Source organism: Anabrus simplex, chromosome 2 (assembly GCF_040414725.1).
Source record: "Anabrus simplex isolate iqAnaSimp1 chromosome 2, ASM4041472v1, whole genome shotgun sequence".
Taxonomy (NCBI): domain Eukaryota; kingdom Metazoa; phylum Arthropoda; class Insecta; order Orthoptera; family Tettigoniidae; genus Anabrus; species Anabrus simplex.
In genome coordinates this window covers 1,161,463,431-1,161,478,699 of record NC_090266.1, presented here as the reverse complement: position 1 = coordinate 1,161,478,699, position 15,269 = coordinate 1,161,463,431, and the positions used below count along the sequence as shown (strand labels likewise).

Genomic DNA, 15,269 nt, shown 5'->3' with positions numbered 1-15,269 from the left:
TTCCCCGCCCGAAGGACGGGGCGGGCCCCCTAGATCGTGTCGCGATCTCTCGGGCCGGGAGATGTGGAGAGAACAGTGGGATGTTTGAAATGAAGAAGAGGGAAAAACGGTGTGAAAATTTGGATGACTGGCTATACGGATTGAGATTTATACAGGAGTGTCGAGAAGGAAGTTTCGTGGAAGTGTAAGGTGGTAAAGTGTTGAAGCGATGTGATAGAGGACAGTTGTGAGGTGTCGGAGATGTTCAAGGGTCGGTGGTGGTGGGAGGGAGATATTAGCAGAAGAAGGAGTTGGACGGACATAGATAGAGCGTTGGAAGGGAGGATGATCAGGCCGGGTATGGCAATGAGAGGTGGAGTGGTGATATCTAGGGCGGGGAGGTGAACGAGAGGGTTCGACGGGATGACGACGGCCGTAGAGAAGTGCTCCGCTGGAGATCAGGTGGGCGACGGCTGCTGCACTGGAAAGCTGAAGTCTGATTAAATACGTCGGACCGGTGGAGTTGTAGATAAGGAATGCCCTCTTGACGGGTATGGCTTGAAGGCGAAGTTGTTCTTGAATGTCGGTTGCCGGGATGAGTGGGCTTACGCCGCGGACGACGCAACTGAAGACTTCGTTTGTGGCTGATGTGTCTGACGGTGTTGGAGGTTGATGAGCGGCTGCTGCTGTTACGACGGACAATGGTGGTGGTGATGTCGTGGTCGGCAAGGCAGATGTAGACAGCGTAGAAGGGCGGGTGAAGTAGCGGGGAGGAATACGTAATAGTCGAGGTGGATCAACAGGAGGTAGCGCGGGGAGAGAGGTGGATAGAAGCGGCGATGAATGGGACGACGTAACAGTTGTGATGGAAAGCGAGGAAAAGGTGTGAGCAGCGGTCGCAAAGGTAGTGGTGATGGTCGTGGTGGTGGTCGTCATGGTGGTTGGTGGTAGGGAGGCTGACATCCAACGAGGAGTCGGCCTATATGCTTTGTTGGCTCGGCGCGAGTGGAAAGTAAAGATGTGTAGCCACCCGGCCGATCAAAAATAACAGGAGTGTCTTCTGCGACGAGTTGTGGAGTTCACTTGAGGTTTACCCAGATTTGAGATCCTGGAGAGAAGATGGGTCCCCCCGTGGAGGCCACTGCATAGGCTACTTGAAGCCACCAGCAGTGCCAATGTACTATGAGAGACTATGTCTCACTTCCAAAAATTGATGCCTGCCTGGCCATCAGATGATATAGATGTTGATTCCCATAGGGAACACGAAATATTTTTCCTGAATGAGTAAATTTATAATACCAATATAATGGTCCGTTATTGGACATGATAAATTTTCCAGCTAACTCATTCTTGGTTGCCTGCGTTTCGCCCTCGTGTGCTAAGTTGGGCTCATCAGTTGGTACTTAGCACACCTACCAAGACGCAAGGCTAGTGCATACCGTGGAGGCTACTACTACTACTAACAATGCTTTCATTCCCCACCCTGAAGGCGTGGGTCGGGCCACCTAGTGGGTAACGCCCTCTCTCTGGCCAAAAGATGCGGGCAGGTTGGAGAGGTGTGATGGAAGAAGGAGGTGGGTAAAGGATGTGAAGAAGTAGGAGATGGGATAGGAATTATGTCTATGCCTAGGGATTGAACAAACGCTTTATTTAATTCATAAGTACATAGTAAAGCACACAGATGATTTACGGAAGGGTGTGAGGGAAAAGGTGTTGTGCAAGGGGGAGAGATGAAGTTTGGAAGTAGGTGCCGGGGTAAAGGTGCAAGGTGAGGAGATGGAGGGTGACTGTCATATGATTGAGGGAAGCGATGAGAAGACGAAGGAGTTCAAATGTTGGGAGGGGTTGAGGGTTGAATCCAGTTGGAGGAAGGGGTGGACACACAGGTGGAGATAAGTAAACAGGAGGAGGAACTGGCCGGGGGCGACGAGACGTTTGATCAGGGGTTTGGGGACCGGGTGAGGGTGGGGAATGAGAGGGTTCCACTCGATAATGTTGGCCGTGGACACTGACACCGGTGGTGATGAGCTGGAGGACGGCCTCAGATGTAGAAAGTTGGAGCCGAACCACAAATGTTGGGCCAGGGGCGTTCCGAATCCGGTTAGCACGTCGGACCGGAATGCCCGATGCACGAAGTTCTTGTAGAACGTCCCTGTCGGAAATTTCAGGTGGAATTCCACGTAGTACACAGCTATACACAGCTGGAGGGGACTGTGAAGATGACTGGGTCGATGATGTCTGGACGGCGGCTGCTGCGGCGTTGGCTGGCGAAGATATCGATGGCGAAGCGGCGATAGTTGAGTCCGGCATGCTAGCAGGGAGTTGCTGAAGGGCAGTGGACGAAGAAATTGGGAGAGATGTGTGATGGGTGACAAGTGGTAACTGTTGTGATAGGAAGAGAACAAAGGATACTAGCGGCCGTCGTGGTGGTGGTAATGGGGGTGGTTGTTGGGAAGGAGGGTGTTGATGGCTGAAGCGTCGTCCATGATGAGGGCTCGTGAACAACTAGGACAAGTGTTGGTGATTCAAAGAGCTGGGCTTGAATGTCCGGAGGGGTTGGCACCATTGCATAGTTCTTACAATGAATCGTCGCGCCGGAAGCGAAGAGGCGGCGGAGGGCGTCGTCTCCGCTGAGATGCACTAGAATCTGCGTAGAGGGTGTAGAGGTGTGGCCAACCGTTAGTCTGTAGGTGTTATATACCGGGAAGTCAGCGGCGAGTATGTCATCGATGATATATTCTTCGGAGATGTCTGGATCCACTCCGGGGATGATACAATAGGCCATGGTCGTGGGGAGATCAACAGCCAACGAGGCGTCAACCTATATGCTGATTAGGGTCGGCTAGGTGGCAGGTAGAGATGAAGGCCACCCGGCCGAGCAAAAATTGGTAGTTGCGACGGCGGAGAGTATGTCCACTTCTGTGTATGTGGTGTGAAGTGTGTGCCGTGGAGGCGTGCGTGCGTGCGAGAACGTTTTCATTCCCCACCCTGAAGGGGTGGGGCGGTCCACCTGAAGGGTTAGTCCTCCCTCTGGCCGTGAGCTTGGGCGGGGTGGAGGAGATTTGATAGACGAAGGAGAGGGGAAAGGAGATGTGTAATGAAGGAGTGGGGCAAATATGGGCCTCTTGGTTAAGTGTTTTTTTCTTTTTTTCTCAAAAGAGATGAGTCTTTATTGAGCAGAGATATAATACAAAATCTATGGCGCTCTTACAATTTACAGGTTCGGTGGGAAGGTATAGTAGGGGCTGCTAATGTAGGGTTGAGAAAAGATGGAATGAATGGAAGCTGTGATGTGAGCGATGGAGGTTGCTAGAAGACGGAATAGGTCTAGTATCCGATGATGGGGTGGGAGGAGGGGTGTTTGGGGAGCAGGTAGGTAGACGGTTTGCGGGGGTGAGGTGGGTGGCAGGGGGCGGCGTTGCGAGTTAGTAGGAGGGGGCGCATGGAATGGGGTGGGAAGCGAGAGTGTTCCACTCGATGGTGCTGGTTGCGAATTCGGACGCCGGTGGATATCAGCTGACATACTACTTCTTCTGAGGGGAGTTGTAGCCGCACCATGAATGTTGGTCCATTGACGTTGTGGATGCGATATGCGCGGTGGGCTGGTATTCTTGCTGTTTGAAGTTCTCGGAGTATTTCTGATTCTGTGATGGCTGGATCTACGCCTCGAAAAACACAGCTCGGTGGTGGTAGTAGTTGCTGAGGTGTCGGAGTTGCGGTGGTGGCTGCGTTTCCTTGTGTGGCTGGTTGTGTTGCGCTGGTTGCATCTGTAAGGTTGGTAGGGAGTTGCTGGGTACTGGGTGATGTGGAACTTAGGGAAGTGAAGTAGGATGACATTAGAGGAGGAGGGTGGCTGGACGTGGTACTAATGGTGGTCGTATAAGAAGGTGTAAAGGCCGAAGTGGTGATGGTGGTATTAGTGGTCGTAGTGGTGGTTGTGGGAAGGATGGATTTGGGAGGTGGTGGGGGCTGTTGTTCATTGACATAGGGAGTGATGTTGGGGTCATCGAAGAGTTGCTGCACTATGTACTCCGGAGTGGGCTCCACCTTGTGGCGTCTGTTCTGGATGGTCACGCCGTTGTGTACGATGTTTACCTCGTCTTCGTGGCTGTGTACAGATGCCAGGACGTGCGTGGATGGTGAGTAGGTGAAATATTCTAGGAGCCTGATGACATCGTGGACTGGGGCGCCGGTGGTACAGAGTTCGTTGAGAATGTCCTTTTCAGTAAGAGCGGTGTCCACGCCTGAGATAATGCAGGAGAACATGTTGTAGGGGAAGCGACTGCCAACGAGGCGTCCGCCTATTTAATTTTTATTTGGCCGACTGAGTCGCGAATACAGTTGAGGACCACTCAGCCGAAAAAATGCCGAGGCGTGTTGCTTATTTCCCACTTCTGAGAGGTCGATGAAAGACCCCCCGTGGAGGCCACTGCATAGGCTACTTGAAGCCACCAGCAGTGCCAATGCACTATGAGAGACTATGTCTCACTTCCAAAAATTCATGCCTGCCTGGCCATCAGATGATATAGATGTTGATTCCCATAGGGAACATGAAATATTTGTCCTGAATGAGTAAATTTATAATACCAATATAATGGTCCGTTATTGGACATGATAAATTTTCCAGCTAACTCATTCTTGGTTGCCTGCGTTTCGCCCTCGTGTGCTAAGTTGGGCTCATCAGTTGGTACTTAGCACACTTTTCAGGGTTTCAGAAGTGCCTTCACAGCTACCGTAGCGGTCCCAGGGCCCGCGAAGTCCCTACTGTACTTCACCCCTACAGGCAGTCCTGATTCATTTCAATGAATTGTATTTTTAAATACTATACATCTAACTTACTCGGACGTGTTTCTGTACAGTGTTCTTATTTTAATGCATGTTATTAAATACCGGTACCTAGCCTACACTGATGTTTTTCTCTACAGTATGCCGATTTCAATGATGTTTTGAAATACTCTATTGGTACAAAGAAAGTAAGGAATATTATTTATATACCATTTATCCTATTCTCCTCCCCTCATCCGAAATGTGTGCACTAATTAAAAATAAGTTATACACGGAGAGTTTCATAAGTACACGGCCAGAAAGCAGCTGTTTAAAGACACGTCGCTTAACACCATTATACAGCTGAAGACGAAAAGTTAACCGCAAGTTGTCGCGGCGATCGCAGCTGTCCTGTCAACAAGGCTTCGTCGCTTCCATGCTGCTTGAAGAGTCAAAGAGTTAAACATCCGTCTAAATTCGTTTCTTTATTAACCTTCTTAGAAAAAGGGAAGGATGTAAACAACAGCGCCGCATAGTTTGATTTGATTTGTGTGTTGCCGATTTCGGAAATGTGTAAATATGGAAGGAAGTGTATTTGTTGTGTCCTCAAAGTACTTAATTTGTCCTCGCAATATCTGTATGGCACCGTGTATATTAAGGAATCTTGATTAAAATGCCTCTAGCACATGGAGTTTCATCGAGTTTCGGAGAGCAGATTGAGGTTAGTATATTTTCTTATATGTTATTTATGTTGGATTAGTATTTAATGTTAAAATAGGAGACTATTTTAAAGCTACTCGAATTTGGGCATTACAGAACGGAATTATCATGTAAAGTAATTATGTTGGATGTTATTCCACTGAAGCTCAACTTGTAGGGTTCCAGCAAGATATAGGCTAGCAGATATTTTGGATTCAGGAGGTCAAATGGACTGTATCGCGATTGACCTGACTAAAGCATTTGAAAGGATGGATCATGGGAGACTACTGGCAAAAATCAATGCAATTGGACTAGACAAAAAAGTGATTAATGGGTTGCTATATTTCTAGAAAATAGATCTCAGAGAATTAGAGTAGGCAAAGCTTTATCTGACCCTGTAATAATTAAGAGGGTAATTCCTCAAGGCAGTATTATTGGAACTTTGTTTTCTTATATATATATGGTATGTGTAAAGGAGCAGAATGAGTGATAAGGCTTTTTGCAGATGATGTTATTCTGTACAGAGTAATAAATAAGTTACAAGATTGTGAGCAACCTCGATAATGTTGTGAGTTGGACAGTAGGCAATGGTATGATGCTAAACGGGGTTAAAAGTCAGGTTGTGAGTTTCACAAATAGGAAAAGTCCTCTGAGTTTTAAATACTGCGTTGATGGGGTGAAAGATCCTTATGGGAATCATTGTAAGTACCTAGGTATTAATATAAGGAACGATCTTCATTGGGGTAACTATATAAATGGGATTGTAAATAAAGGTTACAGATCTCTGCACATGGTTATGAGTGTATTTAGGGTTGTAGCAAGAATGTAAAGCAGAGGACATATAAGTCTCTGGTAAGACCCCAGCTAGAGTATGGTTCCAATGTATGGGATCCTCACCAGGATTACTTGATTCAAGAACTGGAAAAAATCCAAAGAGTAGCAGCTCGATTTGTTCTGGGTGATTTCCGACAAAAGAGTAGCGTTACAAAAATGTTGTAATGTTTGGGCTGGGAAGAGTTGGGAGAAAGGAGACGAGCTGCTCGACTAAGTGGTAGGCTATGTTAAAATTATAAAATTCTTTTATTTATAACCACCTATTCAATACATTACATACACTCATTGAATTATAATATAATCATGAAGTGTCTAATATTGGGACCTGTTTCGTTCAACATAGCGAACATCATCAGCCATTAATGCAACAAAAACTAGGTTAGGGCCCTGAGCTTAAAATATACAGAATGTTATTATCATGTTAAAAATTAACCATGTCGTAATAAAATAGCAATAGAGCTACCCGCCAGTCTGCTTCACGCAGCCAACGCTAGCGGACATCTCGTACCAGTCCCAGGGGATTCAGACTCTATTTTGCGCCAGAATATGCTCTTTGTCTTATAAGGATCGCTAAAACTCTCCCCACATTCAAGTTTCATCGTTACTCTTTAATGAGTCTATTATACAAACTTCTAGTTTTATCTGCTAGCGTGTGTTTATTGACTAGCTTAACTGTTATTTTTCTGACAGCAAGATTGCACCTCTCTTATGAATTTTGCTTCTGCTGGATTTCAGGTTATACGTCAAATTTTAGTTTGTTCAATGTTATGTGCCTTTGACTAGTTCGTCTTGAACTCGTGACAAGTCAATGAACTCTATTTTAACCCTTATTTATGAATTCAAAGGAACATCATCCTCACAATATTAATCCACGCTTCACAAGATTGCCGCATATTTATGTCACAATGTCCATTGTCATGTTTCAGCGGCCTCATAATTGTTTTTAATTCCACAGATTGCCACCGTTAATGTACTCCACGACGAATTTTGCTTTTAACTTGCATATATTGTTACAACCTCAAGTCTAATGTTTTTATTGTATTGATGGTTGATTATCACTTTTTATTATGACATGGTTAAATTTTAATATGATGATAATATTCTGTATATTTTAAGCTCAGTGCCCTGACCTGGTTTTTGTTGCATTAATGGCTGATGATGTTCGCTATGTCGAACGAAACATGTGCCAATATTAGGCACTTCATGATTATATTATAATTCAACGAGTGTATTGTAATGTATTGAATAGATGGTTATAAATAAAATAATTTTATAATTTTAATATAGGCCTATTATCTTCAATACGGTTTTAATATGAGATTAATTACATAAGTGGTATGTTCTGAGCTGTCAGTGGAGAGATGACGTGGAATGACATCAGTAGATGAATAAGTTTGAGTGGTGTCTTTAAAAGTAGGAAAGATTACAATATGAAGATAAGACTGGAATTCAAGAGGACAAATTGGGGCAAATATTCGTTTATAGGAAGGGAAGTTAGGGATTGGAATAACTTACAAATAGAAATAGAAATAGAAATATATTTATTTAAAGTTAATTACAAGTAGGACCAGAGGTCCCTTTGGCTGTAACTAACTGCCACTTTAACTTAAATGTATCACCTAACATACAAAATCTAATGAAAGAATACATAAAAAGCGTAAGATACATTTTCCTACTGAGGATATAAGAATAAGATTAAAAACTAAACATCTAGGAGGTTACAATAATACTTTAACATTTCATAAACATACACTATACTAACAAGGAACAGAAGACGAAACAGAAACCTAAGATTTTTAAAGCCGAGGATGAATTAAGAGTAAAACTGAGCATCTAAAATGTATCTAGGGGATTATGATATTTCGTACTATTTAATTAATTTGGTGAAAATTCATTTACATGGCTTAATAAGTGGAAAGGTAGCGGTATTTAAGATATTTTTTCTGAGTTCCAACACTACTTTGCTGAATTTCATATAGTTTAAGATCGTTGTATAATTGAGAGGCAGTGACAATGAACGACTTACTGAACTTTACCGTACGATGCTGTGGAACCTGAAGGGTGTTAGCTGTAAACCTATTGTCCCGGTCGTGCACTTGACTCATCTGAACAAAGGACTTGGTCAAATATGAGGGAGCATTAGATTTTAAAATTCTCAGAAGTAAACAAGCAGCTGAGTATGATCGTCTATCCCTGAGTTTCAACCACTCTGCGGCTTTGTAGTAAGATGTTACGTGACAGTCTTTACGAATATTGAAGACGAATCGAACACAGGCATTCTGAATACGTTGGAGTTTGCTATTATATTTCTCAGAGATATCGCTGTAAATTACAGCGCCGTAATCTAAAATAGGAAATACCATAGTTTGGATCAGCATCTTTCTCACCGAGAAAGGAAGATACGGCAAGTTTCGTCGAAACTGATGCAATATGCCAGACACTTTCTTGACCAAGTGCTTGGCATGAAAGGTCCAGGACAGAGTGTTATCCATTAGAATACCTAAATTCTTAACACATTCCTGATACTTGACTACAGAACCGTTTACAATTACTGGAGGAATGTCCCTGTTGAAAAGATTTGATAAGTTTCTTCGATATCCTAGAAAAATAGCTAAAGTTTTGTTTTCATTTAATAGTAAATTATGACTTAGTGTATATTGATGTAGTCTGTCTATATCTAGATTTATTTTACTAATACTTTCGACAACACGATTCACAGGAAAATGGTAATAGATCTGTAAATCATCAGCATACATATGATGTCTCGTGTAGCGTAAAACTCCAGGCAGATCGTTTATATACAGCGAAAACAAAACGGGACCCAACACGGAACCCTGAGGGACGCCAGAATGCACACTAGACCACTTAGAAAAATTTTGTTTGTCAAATACTACACGCTGAGATCTCCCTTTCAAGAACGATTCAAACCAAGAGAGAGCTGATAGAGATATGCCCATTGTGCGTAATTTAGTCAGAAGGAGGTCATGATGAACTCTATCAAATGCCTTACTTAAATCGAATAATACCAGAAGCGTTAGTTCCTTTCTGTCCATTGCAAACTTGATATCATCGGTGACTTTGAGAAGTGCCGTCGTAGTGCTATGGCCTGTTCGAAAACCAGACTGAAATGTGTTAAGTATAGAATGAGTATTTAAATACGAAGTGAGTTGTTGGTAAACAATCCTTTCTAATCCTTTACCTAATATTGACAAAATACTGATTGGCCTGAAATCATCAAATTTTTGAGGAGAAGGAACTTTAGGAACAGGTCTTATATTGGCCATTTTCCATACAGCTGGAAATACTCCTGATTGTAAACAGAAATTATACAGGTGAGCTATAACCGGAGTGATTATATCCAAACAGTTCATTAGGAGGGGATGTGAGATACCATCTGGTCCAACAGCCTTGGTATTCATGCTCTTAAATACCTTGACTATATCCTCTGGGTAAATGTACGAAAAGTGAAAGAGATCATGTTGAGGTTCTTTTGTGTTCATGTAACTATGAATAATTTCGGATATTCTGTGAGAATTGTTCACTGGTGAGATCTTTAAGAAATAATCATTTTGCAATTCTGCAGATATGAATGAGGAAGTATGTTGCGAATTTTTCTTAGCAATACCTAGTGATTTTATAGTTCCCCAGAGAGCAGACGGAGTTGTTCTCTTACTGAACAAAGAATGCATGTGTTTGACTTTAGCATCACGGATCGCGAGTTTGGTTTTATTACGCAAGATGCGAAAGGTTTCAAAGTCTTCAGGTTTCCTGGTTTTGATGTGCTTTCTTTTTGCCTTGTCCCGCGCAGAGATTAATTTCTTTATTGTAGACGTTATCCACGGGTTAGGTGGGTGTTTGGCTCGAATTAGTTTTAATGGGGCATGCTTGTCGTACAACGCGGAAATTAAACTATAAAATTTGATGACTTTATCATCGATATTACGCTGAGAAAATACTTCATACCAGGGAGCGGAAATTACGTCTTTTCGAAAATCTTCAGGATTAAAACTGCGGAAATCCCTAAATGTGATCCATTTTCTTTCATATTTGGGTGCCGATATAGAGAAGACAGCATATAGCATATCATGTCCAGAAAATCCACTCGCTGGGGTCTGCCCAAATTTAAGAAGGGTATCATTACAATTTGAAGCTATGGTATCGAGATTAGAATGACAATATGCAGTATGGTATGTGTCATCAAATGGTATTCTAGTTAAATTGCATGAGTCAAGTGCATCATCGATTACTACAGTTTCCGAGGACCCTGATCCAAAATGCCCATTCATATCACCTGCAAGTATAACATATTTATAATGAAAAACGTAATTATACATCGCCTCTACAAACGAATCCATGAAACCAATTTTGGGAGGACGGTAGATGCATGAAAATAATACTTTACCTATAGGTAATTCAAGTTCTAGGAAAATATACTCTGGCTTACGACAATATTCTGCAGGGGAGGTGTGAACTATTTTACATTTTATATTGCTCCTCACGTACACAGCCACCCCTCCTCCTCTCTTGCCCAATCTATCGTTTCTATATAGATTAAAGCCAGGAATGTTAATCTCTGAGTCCGGAATGGACCCCTTGAAAAATGTCTCACTTACAGCAATAACGTTAATATTTGAATCAACAAAGCAGTCAAAAAACTCATCGAAATGTACCTTATCAACTAATGACTGAGCATTTAAGTGAATTATTTTCAAATCAGAGGGATAGGTTTCTGATAGATCTTCAATGATTTTGTGAATTTCAGAACACTTAAGTTTAGAAGACATACTTGAATTTGGCTGGTTGCAAAATTCCAGAAAATTAATATTCAGTTATAGGTCCTAATAAAATTACATACAGTTTTAGATTACCTGAAGCAAAGTAGAGAAGAATAGAACATACTAATTTAATTTCAGCGAGGAGAGATCTTTTTAAGTTCGACAGTATTTCTCACACGGTGTTTAACACCCCCTTGTAGTACGATAATTGTGCCATCAGAAGTCCACACCTGCTTTTCGCTCGAATAAATTTCCTACTTCTTTGCAGTCATTTAAGAAAAGGATAGGAAAAACAACAGATAGGGAATCTGCCACTTGGGTGACTGCCCTAAATGCAGATCAGTAGTGATTGATTGAGGTCCTTAGAATAACATAGGCGTATGCGCAAAAGTATCCCTTACCGAGCTCGATAGCTGCAGTCGCTTAATTGCGGCCAGTATCCAGTATTTGGGAGATAGTAGGTTCGAACCCCACTATCGGCAGCCCTGAAAATGGTTTTCCGTGGTTTCCCATTTTCACACCAGGCAAATGCTGGGGCTGTACCTTAATTAAGGCCACGGCTGATTCCTTCCCACTCCTAGCCCTATCCTGTCCCATCGTCGCCATAAGACCTATCTGAGTTGGTGCGACGCAAAGCAACTAGAAAAAAAAAGTATCCCTTTTTCATTTTTGCTTGGACCATACGGTATGAAGTGTACCCTCCATGGCCGTTAAGTGTGAATGGTCGATATGCCTTGGTTATGAACGAAACCTCCATTTGAATGTAATTTGAATGTAGTATGTCGTTGGACCTTACATGCTGCAGCTCAGTCTTGAGAATAGCATAGACAAAATAAATTGTCAAGGGGGTCCACCTTTTAAATGCAATATATTTTACCAGTAAAAGATAGCCCGTACTAACTTGTTATTTAAAAAGAGCATGAATTAAAGTTCTGAAGGCGTTTCATAGGCAAAATAACTTGGACTTGGTACAGGAGGATAGGTTATATCTACAATAAGTGAAGATGTACTTTGAATAGTCTGTTTCTTCAAAATATTGGCAAGTTGAAATTCATGTCACCTTGGTACAGTGAACTGCTATCTCCTAAATGGTTCTCCAGGAAACTCTTACTCCAGGGTGCTCTCACCACCATGGAAGTGGACTCGTGCTCCCAAGTTCGCTCGCCACCATGGAATCAAACTTGTGCCTTGTACATGAAGGTCCCAAATTTCTTGGAGGTCTACGACGATCTTGATGCTGGGTAATCCCTTGTGGTTTAGCTTTATACGAGTGTTCATAGTCGTGTAGACCCCCTACAAGTTCGCAATCACTTGTCACCAAAATTTGCAAAATAGTGCCTTTAATTTATGCAGGCGGACAACATGTAGTTTGAAATATGTCAATAAAACTTCACTTGACACTTGAAGATAGAAATTAATGAATATCACTTCATTATGTTAAAGTTGAAAATGCGGATAGCATTGATTTAAGAAACGAAATGATGGAACACTGTTCATGGTTGTTTACCACTGAAAACCAAACACAGATCATTTGCTATACACTGTCTGTGGTTCCTTGCCACAACAATAAATAATACTGTCATACTTGACAGAAAAATAACTATTTAAAAGTTTATCCGTAAGACACTGCTAATAGTGATGAAATAAATAAAAACTTGTCAGTCACTCTTAGCGCAGTGAGTCTCGTAAAATAATAAAGTCACTGAAGAATATTTAGAAGCAATTATATACAATTATGTTCAGAAGTCAGTTTGAATCCAGTCAAGATTAACACTATAATGGATTATCAGTTTAAGTCACTCACATTTAACAGAACGGTTGGCACTGCCTGCCATACTCAAAGTTTATCACTAGTTAAGGAACACCTAAATGTTGAATAGCAAGAAATATGCACACACTTGTGTTATACTGATGAAATATTTCAAACACTTTCAATTATTACAGTTATTGAAATATTAAATAATGTTCTAACACTTGCATAGCAACGGAATAAATTAAATTGGTTTTTGACCAAAGAAATATTAAGTTCAGCAGTTCGTGAGTTACACTGAGTTCAATTCTCTGCGTGAGAATTGACAAATTGCGTTTGATAATCACCACGTTGTCACTCGACTCTACTTTCCGACGGACAGAGTAACATAGGGTCTGACCATGCAGAGCCCTTGCCGAAGAATGCCTGTCTATTGCTGGGTAGCCCTGTCTTTTGTATGGTCAAGGCCTACATGGCATAGGATAACATGATTATTTTAAAGTGGATTTACTCAAAAATCCCTCGGTTGATTTTCTTGAGTTTCAACAATAGAGACGTTCTTGTGATTGGCTACAGAGTGGCGTATCTCCCAAGACGATACAACCATTATTAAAAAAGTTTTATAAATTTCTGAATAAAAATTTCTCGATTGCATGACTCATGGTTCCATATGTATCTAGTGCTCGCCACGAGGTAGGTTAAAGTAGAACAATAAAACTTTGATTTCCACCTATTTTATTGTTCTACTTTAACTGACTTTCAATATGGAAAAATGAGGATAGTATCCTGCAACGAGGTAGGTTGACGTGTTGGGCGGGCTAGTCTGCCTTGCTCCTGCATTTCGTCACGCACAGCTGTTCGCTCACATGCTAGATCGTCCTGGTAGATGAAAATACATCGAGCTTGGAGTTCTTCAAATGCATGATAATTATACGACATTGCTCTTAATAAATACAACATGTACCGTGCGTTCCTCGTACATATCCCTGGCAGACAAAGTTGTCAACTTAGAGTCTTGAGAAATATCTAGACCGGTGTATGGTATGATAGAGGGAGTAGGAGAGACTTCACATCAGACGACATTAATCAAAGTCCAAGACGAAAAACCTCCTAAATTCTCCAGCAAGGAAGAATATATTGCCAAGGAATTCTTGCTTAATGTGGAGGGTTACTGAGAATAGGAAGTTAAGAACTGTCGCCAAGTTATCAAAAGGCAAGGCTCTTTCATGGTAAGCTGTCGTCAAATGTAACATTAAAACCCTCTCAGAGTTCAAGGATGCGTTGCTTAATCGTTTTTGGAGCACAGAAACACAGCACCTAATCAAACTTCAACTGCATTTGAGAAGGTACAACGTCTCGATTAATACCTCGCGATATTCAGATTTTCTACGTTCACAATTGAAGAAGGTGCAATATTTGGATCCTCCTTTACCTGAGAGGGAACTTATTCAGGTTATTACTTTGCAGTATCCTTCTCATGCCCAAGAGATTTTAGTAGCTGCTAATATTCAAGACTTAGACCAATTAGATGGGGTACTGAGACGTCTTGATACTGCTAATGCACAAGGTACTCTAAAGCCTAGCAAGAGTAAGGGCCTAACTGCACATTCAGCTCAGATCAGCACTCCTGAGCAACCATATCGAAGTCCAGAGCGGGTTGAGAGAAGGGAAGAGAGAGATACTCAGTCAGCTTCACCTATGCGATATAGAAGGTATGGAAAACGCCCACATCATGGTAAAGCACCACACCAGCCATAATCTACCTGGCGAAGGCAAGGTGAACAGCAAGAATAGAGACTCTAATCGAGCCGACCTGAACATTTTGCTATTTGCTTTACGTCACACCGACACAGATAGGTCTTATGGTGACGATGGGACAGGAAAGGCCTAGGAATGGGAAGGAAGCGGCCGTGGCCTTAATTAAGGTACAGCCCCAGCATTTGCCTGGTGTGAAAATGTGAAACCACTGAAAACCGTCTTAACAACTGCCGACGGTGGGATTCGAACCCGCCATCCCCTGGGTGCAAGCTCATAGCTACGCGACACTAAATGCACAACCAACTAGATCGGTCATCTTTGAAAATGTCTTTTTCTATCAAAAGAGGATTTTTTAAATTGTCATATTTTGTATAGGCTACACGAGAAGTACAGTAGCCCACTGGTTTTCTGATTAAACATCTTTTTATTTAAGCTATTGCATCAGTCTGCTCACTTACTGTCCACGTACACCAGTGATCTCGTGTAAGTATTGTGCAATGATGCGACATACTAACTGAGAGAATACCAAGCGGTTCTTCCGAATATAAAACATACAATTTCGAGTGGTCATGAGCATGACTCATAGTCATAGGGTAGGCTTGATAATAATGTTATTGGCTTTACATCCCACTAACAAGGGAGACGCTGAGGTGCCAGAATTTACTCCCGCAGGAGCTCTTTTACGTGTCAGTAAATCTACCGACACGAGG

At 42.1% G+C, this 15,269-nt stretch overlaps 1 protein-coding gene across 1 annotated transcript in view; it reads left to right on the top strand.

The window, feature by feature from the left end:
- The first annotated feature begins 5,266 nt into the window (after positions 1-5,266).
- SAK (Sak kinase) overlaps positions 5,267-15,269 on the top strand; it is a 319,404-nt gene continuing 309,401 nt past the window's right edge. The window contains exon 1 of the mRNA XM_067139778.2: positions 5,267-5,464. Within this exon, the coding sequence (XP_066995879.2) occupies positions 5,417-5,464 (48 nt within the window). The 5' untranslated portion in view covers positions 5,267-5,416. The remainder of the gene's footprint in view (positions 5,465-15,269) is intronic.